Consider the following 15197-nt stretch of genomic DNA (forward strand, 5'->3'; position numbering starts at 1 on the left):
TTCCTATATTTATGTTCATTTATTTCACTTTAATGGCATAGAAAAGATCTAGCCTATACATACATTGACATTAAAGTAAATTTACTGAACCTAAACATGGGAGCCTGATAAAAAGGCTTTTGCAACTGAACTCTTCATTTATTATTTATTATATTATTTTTATTTGTAAGTTTAATTATATTTCCAGCTAAAAACTCATGAATTAAACTAAATAATAGCCTCAGCTCAGTGTTTGGTATCTTTAATAGATTTTATTCGCATTTTGAATTAGTTTGTATTTTTATATTTCCATTTCCACTGGACTTAAAGTTTTTAGTAATTGTGTTGTTTTGTCATTTTTATTTTTGTATTATTTGTAAAAATATATTTCACTTTATTTATATTCATTTTATTTCAGCTTTAGTTTATTTTATTTTAAGAAACAATTAAAAAAATTAAGTTGGCTATAAAATCTGCACAGAATGTCACAAGTAAAATGAAAGACGCTCGTGTCTGGTGTGCTTTTTTATTAAGTTTCTTTTTGAAGGGATGCAAGTAAATCAGAAACAAAAATTTAAACATAGCTGCAAAATATAAGGCATCAAGCTTTGTGTAAATGGTACTTACCCATCATACACATAAATTTCAAGACATAATCTAACTGCTTACTGTCATAAATATCAGAATAGAAACGAACTATACTGACTGAAACACCTCCGCGTCTAGAGTGTTTTGAGGAAAAGAGGGCGTGGCTTCCAAGTGGTAACAGAAGTAGTGAAGCATCACGGGAAAACACGTGTGGAGTGGATCTGATCTGTGCTACATCGCACGAAACCCCAGTAAGTCGGGTTTTTTATTACTATGCAGTCAGTTTTGTACTGAATTATTTGAGTTTTCGTAAAGTGCAGTGTCGTGTTGTAAATGAACGACATGCTCAGTGTTTTGGTTCTGTGTCATTACAGTCTGTACAATGTGTGCAGTGTGAATCACAGACAGACAAAAAGAGCTTGCATACAGCCAGATGACAAGTGTACATTCTAAACTATAATCTGACCGCATGCACCGTTATCTAACAGTATAAAGTGTGCAAACATGCACCACTTCACTCATTTTTTTTCCCACAATTTATCATATTTTGTTTGCCTAGTGTTTTCTATACAGATGGAAACATGAGCCGAGTTATTTTGGGTTATCTGCGTATTAAATATGCATTTACAACTATCTGATGTAATTCTAGGTAAGTGCTTTCACGTGTACTTGACATGAACCTCTTCTGTTTTTCCCCGCAGGTTCATGCTATCATCTAGCTCTTCCTAATAATCACCATGACCTCCAAAAACACTGTCAGCGGCGACGACCGCTTCTCCAAGGTCCAGAAGGACCCTCGCTTCTGGGAGATGCCCAGCAGAGAACGCAAAGTCAAAATCGACAAGCGCTTCAAGTCCATGTTTCACGACAAACGCTTTAAACTGAAGTATACAGTCGATAAACGCGGCCGACCCGTCAACCAGACGTCCACCGAGGACCTCAAGCGCCTCTACAATCTCTCCGACTCTGAACAGTCGGACGAAGAAGAGGAGAAGAGAAGAAGGAGAAGCCCAAGAAAGAAAAGCAAGTGAAAAAGGCTGAGGAGGAACCTCAAGTTGAGGATGAAGAGGAGAGCGATGAATCTGAAGAGGAGGAAGAAGCCGAGAAGATCCCGAAGCCGAAAGGAGCGAAGAAAACGAAAGAGCCGCTGGTAAAGTGAGTGAGAGTTTTTGAAGAAGGTACTGCATTAACTTCCTTTAATTGAGTTATGTAAATTAGATTTTCGTCTTGATATGGATCTTCTGAAGACTATACTAGTGGTGTTTGTTATTTATGGCTTGATACTGTTTGTATTGGTTTTATCAGATGAGGATGAGGAATCTGGTGTTGAAGAGGATGAGGAAGATGATGGCGAGGAAGAGGAGTCTGATGAAGATGACGAGAGCGAGTGTGGTGAGGACAGCGACAGTGGACCCGATCTGGCCCGAGGGAAGGGTAACATTGAGACCAGCTCTGATGACGATGATGACAAGCTGGAGGACTATCTTCGTCGTGAGGAAGATGAGATTGAGCATGACTGGGGAGAGATGTGGAAGGATGCTCCACGCAGTGATAACGTGAGTTTCATCCCAATGCTTTATTAATCATAACCTGCCATCCAAAATTTCGGGGTCTGTGGAAAGATGTCTCTTCTGTTCACCAAAGCTGCGATTATTTGATAAAAAAAATTACAGTTATATTATGAAATATTATTACAATTAAAAATAACTGGTTTCTGTTTGAATATATTTTCAAATGTAATTTATTCCTGTGTCGCAAAGCTGAATTTTCAGCATTATTACTCCAAAATACATAGATTTTTATTGTTATCAATGTTGATAACAGTTTTTGCTGTTCGATATTTTTTGTGGAAACCGTAATACTTTGAGGATTCTTTGATTAGAAATAAAAAAAACAGCACTTATATAGAAATATAAATCTTTTGTAACCTTCTAAGTTTATTTGCGTTCACTTTTGATCAGTTGAATGCTGAATAAAAGTATTAATTTCTTTAAAAAAAAAATCTCTTATTGACCCCAAACCTTTGAACAGTTGTATACTTGTTAAATTAAAATAAAATGTTATTTTTGTTATATAAAAAATATTTAATATAGTAATTTTTGTTATAATGATTACAGCTATTATGCTTTTTTGCATTGTGATATTTTTTAAATGACATTTAAACACATTTTACGGACCATTTTTTAAAATGCATAATGCAGTTAAGATATTTACTTTTGTATTTAAAAAGTATTTATCAAACTAGTGTTTGTTGCTGTGTTCAGTCTTCCCGGCGGTTGGCGGTTTGTAACATGAACTGGGACAGACTGAAAGCTAAAGATCTTCTGGCTCTCTTCAGTTCCTTCAAGCCCAAAGGAGGCGTGGTGCTGTCCGTGACGGTAACTGTCCCATCACTTCCTCCAGACTCGTTTCTGTTCTGTGAGATGTCAGTCCTGACCCGGCGAGTCTGAATTGTTGTCGTGCATTCGTCAGATCTATCCGTCTGAGTTTGGGAAGGAGAGGATGAGTGCAGAACAGACTCAGGAGAACCTGACGCCGACACAGAAGAGCAAAGGTACTGGACGCAGTCATCATCATGACTCCTATTGGGCTTGGGCCAGCGAGGACAATCCCAGAATGCTTTGCAAACAAACTCAGTGAAGAAAATCCGTTCTTGATGCCCGGGTTTTTATTTAAAACATTCTCCTTATTCAGTCAATCCTAAAAAGAAATCCAGTCTAATTTAACAGTTTTTTCTCAGTGCTGTGTATTTTTATGATTATAAGAGGAGTGTATGCTGTGTTGCGTGATACATTGATAGCTAAAAAGGTGATATAATGTTTTTTTTTTTTTTTCTTATTTTTGAAAGAAAGGAATACTTTTATTAAGCAAGGATGCAGTAAACTGTTCAAAACTGACAGTTGATGTGAATAGTTTTCAACATTGATAATAGGAAATGTTTCTTGAGCATCAAATCATCATATTATCATGATTTCTGAAGGATCATGTGACACTGGAGACTGGAGGAATGATGCTGAAAATTCAGCTTTAATATCACAGGAATAAATTGCATTTTAAAATATATTTAAATAGAAAACTGTGTAATAATATTCCACAATATTGCTGTTTTCACTGTGTTTTTGATCAAATAAATGCAACCTGTAGTGTATATCACTGTTATCTCGATATGTTTCAGTCTTTTGACGATATGTATTGTCTTCTGTCTTTATATTCACTCTGGATGATTATATTTTTTCAGTCAGCCAGATGTTTCCCATGTGTTTTCAGGATCTACCGAGAGAAGGTGCGTGACTATCAGTTCAAGCGTCTCAGGTATTTCTACGCCGTGGTGGAGTGTGACTCCGTCGAAACGGCAGCAAAGATTTACGAGGAGTGTGACGGCTTTGAGTACGAGAGCAGCTGCTCGATGATCGACCTGCGGTGAGAGCCTCACAGTCACAGAGAGATTCCCTCGAAACTGAAACCATCAAGGAGCTCAAACTGATTCCTAAGAACCTGCCACTCGTGTGCTATTAAAAGATCTCATGTTTGTGGCTCGTGGTGTTTCGTAGGTTCATCCCTGATGACGTGACGTTTGACGACGAGCCGAAAGACCGAGCCACGGATGTGGATTACAGTTCCTACAAGCCCAAACTCCTCTCATCGACGGCCACCACCACAGCCAAGGTCTGCAGAGAACTGCTGAAGAGCCTTCAGGACAAGGACAAGGAGAAAGATGACAGCATGGATATGGAAGTCACATGGGTACCAGGTATCAGAGTTTTTATTTATATATATATATATATATATATATATATATATATATATATATATATATATATATATATATATATATATAAATAACAAATTATGATAATAATAATTTAACTCAACAGTAACTCAGTAACCTTAAAAAATAAATAAATTAAAAAATTTACAGTATCAAGTATATAATATTGAGTATCCTCAAATATGAATCTTTATGTATATTTTTAATTACAATTAAAAATAACATTATATATTAAATAATTATAAGAATATACAATTTATTTTTATTCTGTAAATATATTCAACATAAAATAAAAAATAAATATAAAAATGTAAAAAATACTTAACAATACATATATAAAAATTCTATACCTATGAAAATATAAAGTTTTTATATTTAATATTATTTTATACTATATTATTAAAATAATAATAACCTGCTTATTCAGTAAATATAATAATAAAAAAATTATATATATTTATATATAAAATTAATTATATTAATTATAATATAATATTATATATAATATATTATAATATATATATATATATATATATATATATATATATATATATATATATATATATATATATATATAATATTAATAATAATATATATTATTAATACAATATATATTATTTATAAATAAAATACAAATATTTTATGAAATATTAAAAAAAGTAACATGCGCATATATATATATATATATATATATATATATATATATATATATATATATATATATAGGCACTTTTGTACTGTATATTAATTTCAGTGTTTGTTTAGGACTGAAGGAAACGACTGAGAAGCTTGTGAAGAAGAAAATGGAGGGCAAAGATCAGCTGACTCCGTGGGAGCAGTACCTGCAGAAGAGAAAGGAGAAAAAGAAAGAGAAGAGGAAAGGAAAGAAGGTAAATGTGTCAGTGAGGAAAGAATCATGTAGTTTCTCCTTCATCTCTGTTCCTCTGACTCACATATTCTCTTTTGACTTGTGCAGGAAGCGCTGGAGGCGGAGCCTGAGATCAGTGATGATGAACTTCCTGCTGATATTGACTTTAATGACCCTTTCTTCAAAGAGGAGCTCGGCTCGACCGGTAAGTGACGAGTTTGCTTTCTTCTTTTCAACATGAGAAAGAATCTCACAGTCCTTCAGGAGTATTGCATTGTTGGTGCTCTCTCTGCATGTTCTCTGCAGCAGCCCTGAAAAACAACAAGAAGAAGAAGAACAGCAAGAAGGATGAGGACAGGACACCAGAAGAGCAGGAAGAGCTGGAGAGACGGAGGGTATGTTCCTCTGATGCTCATGAATGTGTGTTTGTGTGTAATGCATCATGGGTAACGGCGGTGTTGTGGCATCTAGGCTGAGATGGAGCTGCTGATGAACGACGATGAAGACGACAAGCACAAGCATTTCAACTACGACAAGATCGTAGAGCAGCAGAACCTGAGCAAGAAGAAGAGGAAGAAGCTCCTGAAGAGCAACACGCCACTGGAGGAGGACGACTTCCAGGTCAGAGTCCCAAAATATCACCTTCACAGATTTAGTGACTTGAGAATCACTGAATCAGAGATTGGAATCAACTCCCTGAAGAACTGAATCAAATTTATTTGACTCTTACCCCATTTCTGCTGTTGATCTCCAGGTGGACGTTCAAGACCCGCGTTTCCAGGCTGTGTTCACATCCCATCTTTACAACCTGGACCCGTCCGACCCGGCCTACAAGAAGACCACAGCAACACAGAGCATCTTAGAGGAGAAACAGAGACGCAGAGAGGAGCGCCAGCACAGTCAGGAGGAGGCGCTGAAGAGCAAAGAGAGACCCTCTTCCTCCACTAAAGTCACGGACCCCAGTTTATCACTGCTCATCAAATCCATCAAGAACAAAACTGAACAGTTTCAAGCACGCAAGAAACAAAAGACAAAATGACTGATAACAAGTGAAGTGGAGTCATTGCTGTTTTAAACAACAGGGTTGGTTTTCTGGAGTCACTTTAGTGGAGAAAAAATGAGAAGTTTTTGATTGAATAAATATCATACTTTCTCCTAGTTCGAAACTGTTAGAACTTGTCTGCTTCAGACTTTTGTAACTGACCTGCCAGTTTTGGATGAAAACATCAAGGGTCTGTTTCCAAAATCTCATTGCACTCGTGTTGCTCGTTGAAATCACAGATCAGTGCTTCCCAAACCTATCCTCCAGGAACCCAAGCTCCCCCATCAAACACACCTGATTCATCTCATTAGATCATCAGAAGAGACTGCAAGCGCTGAATTCTGAGGATTTAGTGCAAGTTACATTCATTAGATATTACATGTACTTTTGTGAGTTAAATGTGAAGTGTGGCACATTTAATTGCTGCAGAGCTGAGCATGTGTACATCTTAAAATGCTATTGTGAGTCTGATCCAGCAGATCCAGCAAGTTTTCAAAATTGATAGAGAGGAGCTAGGTTTGCAAGGAGTCACTTGTAATGAAATGAGAACAATGTTTTGTTAAAAAAAAAAAAAAAAGCATAATTAGTATTGTAATTCTAGTGGTGTTCTATGAAAAATATCATACTATTTCTTTATTTTAAAGCCCATTAGTATTACTTCTATTATTATTAATTAATACTTAGTAGTGGTAGTAAGTTTTTTTGTGTGTGTTTGTGTAGATATATAAAATTATAAAAATATAATTGAGTTTGAGACTCCTAGTCAAAGGTAAATATTTTATTTGGCTTGTTTTCATTTAAAGTTGTTTGCTGCTTTAATTTTGATTCCATACTGACTTGGATTCCATTTAGAACTTTAAGATTACACAACAAACACATGGATATGTACAGTGAAATCATAAGCAGTCGATCACAATAAAAATCTTGAACTTCAACATAGAGAAGCCAAAGAATATAGAATATATTGTAGAATATAATTTCAAGTATGAGCTGCGGCAAAAACAGGTTTCTGTTGATTTAGATTTATTGTCAATACAATAATGAAAAACGGACATGTGTAAGATGGAGTTAATGTAATCTTTATTCATGTTGACACAAACGCAGCTCTCACATTCAAGTCTGTTGGCACTTTCAAATACAACTGTAAAACAACGAATGAATGAAACCTCTTCCAGTTCCAGTTCCAGTGAATATGAGCAGTGCTCAGAGCATGTAAAGACATCTCAATTCATGGTCCAGGAACAAAGTGTAAAAGTAAGTAAACCCAATCCAGAAAAGGCACAAATAACAGATTTTAGCCGAGTAATGTCAACAGCAGGGTTTGATTTGACTGAATAAAGAGGAACTCCAGATCACAAGCATTTCAGAAGTAAAACCAACGGAATGATACTAGATTGTGCCACAGTGTTACAAAAAACAGCTACTTTACGAGGAATAGTGCATTTAAGGTTTGACATCGACTGAAAGAGCTCGGGTGCTGTGTTGTGTTTCAGGTTATCACCACAGTATCATTTGTTCAGTTTCTGAACGGTGCTCGACATTGCCGTCATGCTGCTAAACTGTTATGGATTGACAGGGCGTTGGTTTCTTACTGGCTTCAGTAAACAACCCAAATTTCTATGATATTCTGCTCTTTATGTGGCTCAGGTCCCTCCTTCGTCATCTGTGGGATTTTTTTTTGCCCATTTTATAGCAAAATTCCCAAGTCTGGTTGTTATGAAAAGTGACCGAACTCCTTGAGTTTTGCCCCAAACCTCTAAACTTTGAAGCAATAGCTCCCTCTCCTCATCTTTCCTCTCAAAGTCTTTGTAAAACCCCTCTTGACTTCACCCCACTCACATACAATGTTGTGTCGCACCAAAATGTTACAAAATATAGGATTACATGGATGGTGAGTAGAGAAAATAAGTTTTACTGAAACGCTTCAGGACAAATTGTGCTTCACGCTTTGAGTAAAAAAAGTATACAAATACTTTAGAGTTCAGCAAAATACAGTTTCGTTACGATACGACACAAAAGGCAATAAAATATGATTCTGTAGATTAAATCAAGTGTGTGGCTTCACAAATCATCTTCCTCAAAACCCGTCTGCTGTTATTTAGCTCAATAAGTGTCAGTCGGGAGGAAACGTGAACCTCACGTGACCTTTAACCCGACAGGAGACCAACGCTTCACGAGGATTTACGTGAGGCAGATGTTATTTGTGCTGAAGCTTTTAAGTTGCACTTTTATCTTTAGTATTAGTGTCATTTTCAAGAAAGGTCTATCCAGCTAAATAAGTGAATCATAATCTCTGCGCTTAACAATATATACATCACACAAAAATGAAGATGAGTTCCTTTACTCAACCTCATGTCATCTAATTCACCCTTGCACCATTGTCCAAGTGAGCCGAAGTCGTGTGGAAATTTATGTCATTATTAATTATAAATCATTGACTGCAATCTACTTTGCATACTGATTTTAACATCAAGCTGTGATAACCAACTGCCTTTGCTCTCATCAACATCAAACATGGCAGAAGTGTCTTGAAACCACAAGTTTTGAATATGTGCAACTGGAAAATGAGACTTGAGAGCCTCAACTAATCAATAATAACAAAAAAAATCACTCTAATATGATGATTTGCTGCTCAAGACACATTTCTGATTATTATCAATGTTGAAAACAGCTGTGCTGCTTATCGTCATTAATTATTGCTTATTAAACTGGTTTCTTTGATGAACAGAAAGTTCAAAAGAACAGAATTTATTTGAAATAGAAAACTTTAGAGACATCATAAATGTCTTTACAGTCACTTTTAATCAATTTAATTGGTTCTCTCTGAATAAAAGTATTAACTTTAGCACAGTAAAGTGTATTTCATGGTGTAAATTACAGCTTTCAAGTTTAATCGACCACTTTAAGAATTCTGAGTCTGAAATTTGACGTTGCACCGAAGGCTTATTGGTTTGGAAGACAATGAGGCTGAGTATAACCGAACTTCATTTTCAGGTGCACCAACATTAATATAGTCTCTAAGGATTGTCAGTAATCTCTAATAATCTTTTTTGCAGCCTTTGTGCAAAATCTGAGCAGCACTTCATTAAGGAACAGGAAGATTGGGTTCTGATTAATCAGTGGTGAACGGGACGCTCTCTCAAGCATAAAATATGAGTTCAGGGATCTGCCCCCCCTGCACACCCGTCCCGTTGGTGCTGTCCGAGGAGCACTGGAACTGGAAGGTCACCTTCCCGCACTGGACCTCCGTCATGCCCTCCTGGCCAAAATAGCTCAACTCGTTCCCGTCCAGAACCACGCTGGCCGTGTAGAAGGTGTCGGGCTCGATCTGCACCGGGTGCTCGAAGAAGACGGGGAAGGTTTTGCTGGAGCCGTCGGAGAAGTAGTTGATGATGGCGACGCCGAGCGTCACGCTGCCTTGGCGCTTCAGCTCGATCTTGGCCTGGTACTCGGCCGAGCCGCAGCTGGAGCCGTACAGCCCGAACCCGGCGATGAAGACGCGCTTGTCCACGGCGAACTGGATGCTGTCGCAGCGGCCGCGGTATCGCCACTGATTGCTGCGGTACGCGCAGGACTGAAAACGGTGGCACCACTGCGGCGTTAACCCTTTACGTGGCTTGCAGACGAACTTGAGCTCCGGTTTCTTGGCCGCTGTGTACCACAGGAAGATATCGTTGGTTTCGTTGAGCGTCAGCACGCCGGACTGCGCAACACCATTGGCGAAATCATCAAGCGCCATCGCCGGGATCCGTATCAGGTAGATGTTCTTTCCCAAAACAAGCCGTTTGTTCTCGATGGTGGGCTGGAGCTCCTGTCGTTGACACTCTGCTTCGGCCCAGCTCAACGCCGCCTCCAGCACCACCATCTCTTTGGCGTTGAGCGTCTCGCGCCGCAGGATGCTCTCCAGAGTCTGAGCGTCGATGTCGCAGAATCCCTCGGAGCGGAGCGCGAGCTCGGCCTGCGCGTCGATCACCTCCCAGCAGCGCTGCGTGAGGTCGGGCTCCTCGAACAGACAGCTCTGAGAGAGCAGGACGCAGGCGTTTCGCGCACTCAGGCTGGTCTCCAGGAAGTTGACGCAAGCGCGGGCCAAGTGAGGTACGATGTACTTCTTGGCAGCGTACAGCGTGGCGAGGACGCTGTCGGCACACAGGTCTATCTCATCACAGTAGATATACCTGAAAACAGAGTGCAAAACATTGTATACATTTATATCTTCATGACCCCACAACATTTGAGTTTTTTTAATGAAATAGTGTCTATCTGTACGCTAGAGTCTGAAAAGAGTACTTGAGCATGGCGAGGAATGACGCAGGCTCCACATCAGGGATCCGGATCTCGTCCTTATCTTCAGCCAGCTCTCCGTAGAACATGGCATGAAATACCGAACTGCCCACAGCCAGGACGTACTGAAAGACAAAAAGAGACCGGAAGCATCACTCAAGAACATGTCCCGGTTATAACACACCCCAAAATCAAAAGGAAAAAATAAATCAATTTTGCATTCAAAAAAAAAAAGAGAAATCTAATTAACCTACTCTAATATTTCATTTATTTCATTTCTAACTTATTGCATGCACTGGAGTGATTTAATATCAGTATTTTTTAAACATGGCTGAAGCGTGGTGATTCTGCACCTTGTGTCCCGGGACTCTCTGGGTTCCTCCGGGAGGTCCCACCACAAAATGAATATCAGCCATCAGCTCGTTGTTGAACATGACTGCGTTTCTGCAGAGGACAAATGAGTGAGACCCTTCACATCCAGAGCATCAATGCAACATCACATGATGTCTAGGGTGGCAGCATAACAGAGCAATGCACAAGAGAAGAGTGATTCACCTCTCTCTGATGGAGGGATACAAGCCTTGCCAGTTACATCCCTGGACGGTGTTGTTGTTGTTGCTGAGGTTCTGCTGCTGGTACTGTTGAACAGTGGACAGTTTTCTGGCAGGAAACAGCTCAGCAGCCATTTTACCAAAACATGTCAATTAATCAGGAGGATTACATGCCAGAGGATCTGGCAACCTGCGAAACTGGAGAGACAAAACACTCCAGGTATTCTGAATGAATAGCAAGCATTTAATATTTTTGATTTGATTTTAATATAAAATATCTCATCCCTGTTATCTCACACATAAACTATTTGAGACTGAAGCAGTTCACATAAGAACCTCAGTTAATTCACATTCATTGCTAGCCTGACACAAACAGTTAGCACTCACAGCTAAAGCGGCGATGAGCATCCAAATATCGCAGAACAGCAACAAATACTGTTAAATAAGTGTTCGAATGATCTAGAAGCATGTGCATTTAGTAAATCGTTTGATAACTGTAACATCAATGATAACAGATTATGATCTGAATTCAGACGCAAACAACAGGAAATAAACAAAAGCGGCCATCGAGCTCACAAACCTACAAAATCCCCAAAACATCAAACTAAAATAACATCACGACATCAACCAATAACGGGTCAACAGCAGTAAATTACCAGAGGTTGATTAATGCAGCAGGTTTAGTGATAAGAGTGAGGAAAGTTTGCACATCAACATCCTCCATGAGCGAGGATCCGCCTGACGGACTGCGCATGCGCCGGAAAATACAGTTGTGGTTGTTATTGTTATTTAAGGGGAAAAAGAGAATTATTGCTTGCAGTTAACAGTAGGTACTATGAACTTTATATATGTTATGTGGAATTCTGTTAATATTTAGAGACTAAAACTGATGTTTTAAGGGCAACCGTAGTAGGCCATAACTTAACAGTCGTAACAAAACAGTCGTGTCTTGATGTGATACGGGTTTTCACATAAATTACAAATATTTGCTGTAAGAATTTCTACCAAATTATTTATTTAATGCCAAAGAAAATTCTTATATTATTTATAAATGTTTAAACTTATAATGCATTGATACTAATATAACCAGCAGGTGGCGCTTAATGCAAGGTTGTAGAATAATTTATAACCTTTTTAAATCGTTGCAATGACGTCTTTCCTCAGTCAAATTGACGTATGTTTTATTTTTATTTTTTTATTTTATAATATGCTATTTATGTATTATTTATATATATACAATTATATTTATTTTTCAGCACTGTAAAACCCAATTTTAGTTTTTGGAATTAAATTTTTCACTTAGAAAATCAAGCTAAAACTCTGAAAACTTAATTATAAAAACAACATTTTAAATTGAAATGGTATACATTGTGAACATTGCCTCAGGTGCGTTCTGCAACTGTGATAAAAATATTTTTTTTAAAGAATCTTTGCAGATTGTTCAGTTTGTCCACTGTAACGAGGGAATTAATGGATAATTCAAATACAAGAATGTTTAGCTCATGAATAATGGGCAAGACTATCTAATAACGTTTTTAAAGTACAGTTGCAAATAATTACAAGCATACATTATTGTATAAACATTCTCTTGCCACTGACAAAACATGCATTACAAAAAGAAATTGGATTTTTGCACCTTACACATTTTTAGACTTCAACTATTTATCCATCTTCAGCTTTAAACATGGAGGTCAGTGTGCGAAATTCACAGACAGCAAAGAATCTCTTTTATTATGATAAAATAACAAATATTCAGACTCATCGCTGGAATCCCACGGCCAGCAAACCTCTGACTGAACATTGACCCTGGAAAGCAGCTTGACTGGAGCTTAACAGCAAAAACAGTCACAGGAATGCGACGCTGCCCTTGTTGCACTGATGCAAAGGCTTTACGTAATGGTTTACTAATGACACTATAGAGGCCTCAGCCTTGGGAAATGCTGGGTAACGGCACTCTCTCAGTTAGACTACGACAGGCACCGACTAATGGAAGGGGTCCATAAACAAGCCACACTTTTATTGTCTGGCCATTGATTTGTATCTCTCAGACCAATTCTAGGTCTTTTAGAGGTAGGAAATGACCATTGTTTGCCTGTCTACAGTAGTTATGGTCGGCTTGTACATAAAATTGTTGATGTGGAGACTCATGCTATATTTGCTCTTCTATTCATAGGTCCATTCAGTTTTCTTTGCATTTCCATAAAGTCTGAGATTAAAGTTCTGTGGTAAAGTTTGTCAATTGTTATATTGAAAATATCAGTTTTCTTTTCTAGGATGGTCGATTTGGTTATGGCAGACACAAAAACATGCAAGGCACAGTAAGACACCAGAATGTGCCCAAGATGTATTCGGACAATTAATATTATTCAGGCTTTTCTGAAAACCTATTTTCATTGGTATCTTCAATTTCATATCTACTGTTTTAACATGTAAACTTAAGAAACTTAGTTTTATGAAATGTTCTCATACGGCAAAATAAGCAAATAAATTCATTTTAAAACATAAAATATTTATATATGTTTGGCCATTTTTTGATATGCATATATATTTTACAAATATATTTAAAAAATGTAAATATCAAATATATATTTAAAGATTTTTTAATAAAATGTATTTCAACCCAAGGAAAAAATAAAAATAAAACATTAATTGTTGCCTTTAACATTTTAACATAATACATTTCAATAAAAATCAGCAAGGACCATACTTTACAATGTTCAAAAAAAAATTAAATTTACAATATGTGAAAAAAAAAAAAAAAAAACATTAATGCATTATTATAAATGTAGTTATCGGCTATTCCATTCTGAAGTGATGTGACATACCTGTGACCAAGTATGGTGAGCCATACTCTGAATTTGTGCTCTGCATTTAACCCATCCAAGTGCACACACACATTAGTCAACACACAACACACACACACACCGTGAACTCACACCCGGAGATCAGTTGGGGGTTCGTGCCTTGCTCAAGGGTTTCACTTCATTTTTAAGTGTGGTTTAAGTCTCCAATAACTTTCTGGGGCCACTGTATTTGCAATTTATATTAGCGTAACCACAGATCATGAGCTGTGATTAACAGCATATGCAGGTATTTTTACATAACTCATGTGGCGTTGCAGTCATAACATTATACTATATCTACAAATACAGATATTGTATCATTTTAGTTGAATGTGGCTGCTAATGAAATCTGATGTTCTCTTTTTTTTCATCTGTAGTGAGCGGCGGTGATTTATGCCCCAAGTGTATTGTGGGATATCAGCGTCTCTGAACACAGGGCTGGTAAGACTTTTCCTACTCCACAATGATTTAAATTGGGCCTTTGTGTGTTTTTTCCTTCTTTTATTAGATTATCTGTAATTTTGCAAAACATATTTTATACCATTGCACAAAACGTCTATGATCTTGAGATTTTGCTCTGAGTTATGATCATTTGAGCCCAACATAGCTCACACTGTTTATATAAGTTCATTTTAAAACTGATTTCAAAATATATTTCAACATGTTACACTAATATTTAACTCTTAAACATTATGCAATGAGTGACATCACATGCATTCAGCCCCCAAACCCCCCATGATCCTTTTCAAATCCTCCAGCAAGCAGATTGGTCAAAGTCAATTAGAAGTCTATTACAATGAAATGCTGTTTATGGAGATAAAGGATGAATTAGCCGTACTAACTCTCTTTATTCACAGCCTCTTTCTTTCTCTTTATCTGTCAAGTGGCATTCATTAAATTGAATAATACGTCTCATGCCTGGGAACCGCAGTGTTTGGACTGAACACATGGTGTGATAATAGGAGACTCTGTATTCATAGGCTGGTCAGTTCCTGCCCCTTGTATTGTGCGCAGGCTTTCTCAGGGCTTAGTGTATGTGTTGTGGAGAAGGAAAGGGTGATAACAGTGTTTCATAAAGGGTATTGTAGTATTTCTTAGTGAAGGCTCTTATTGTTCATTTGGATGCGAATGAGTGGAACAGACTGGCTGGGCTGCACAGCCAGGTGCATTCTGGGATCCGGTGTGTCTTGATCCACCCCCTTCTTTGTCACATCATCCATTGTCATAATTTCAAGTTGTGTGTCCATATCATTGAAAGTCTTTTATGAGAGTATGT

The 15197-nt window shown here is 37.6% G+C and overlaps 1 protein-coding gene and 1 pseudogene across 1 annotated transcript; one reads left to right on the forward strand and one right to left on the reverse strand.

Annotated features, from left to right (window-relative positions):
• Nucleotides 1-704: 704 nt before the first annotated feature.
• Nucleotides 705-7291, forward strand: LOC128020849 (ESF1 homolog; annotated as a pseudogene).
• Nucleotides 7292-7309: 18 nt separating this feature from the next.
• Nucleotides 7310-11841, reverse strand: LOC128020859 (BTB/POZ domain-containing protein 3). The gene is made up of 5 exons (XM_052607620.1): nucleotides 11735-11841; nucleotides 11083-11276; nucleotides 10881-10971; nucleotides 10534-10652; nucleotides 7310-10421 (listed from the first exon to the last, which is right to left on the reverse strand). The coding sequence occupies exons 2-5, from the start codon at nucleotides 11211-11213 to the stop codon at nucleotides 9386-9388; spliced, it is 1377 nt and encodes a 458-aa protein (XP_052463580.1). The 5' UTR covers nucleotides 11214-11276; nucleotides 11735-11841; the 3' UTR covers nucleotides 7310-9385.
• Nucleotides 11842-15197: the final 3356 nt, after the last annotated feature.

The sequence above is a fragment of the Carassius gibelio genome, chromosome A1, assembly GCF_023724105.1.
Source record: "Carassius gibelio isolate Cgi1373 ecotype wild population from Czech Republic chromosome A1, carGib1.2-hapl.c, whole genome shotgun sequence".
In the NCBI taxonomy this organism is placed as follows: Eukaryota; Metazoa; Chordata; class Actinopteri; order Cypriniformes; family Cyprinidae; genus Carassius; species Carassius gibelio.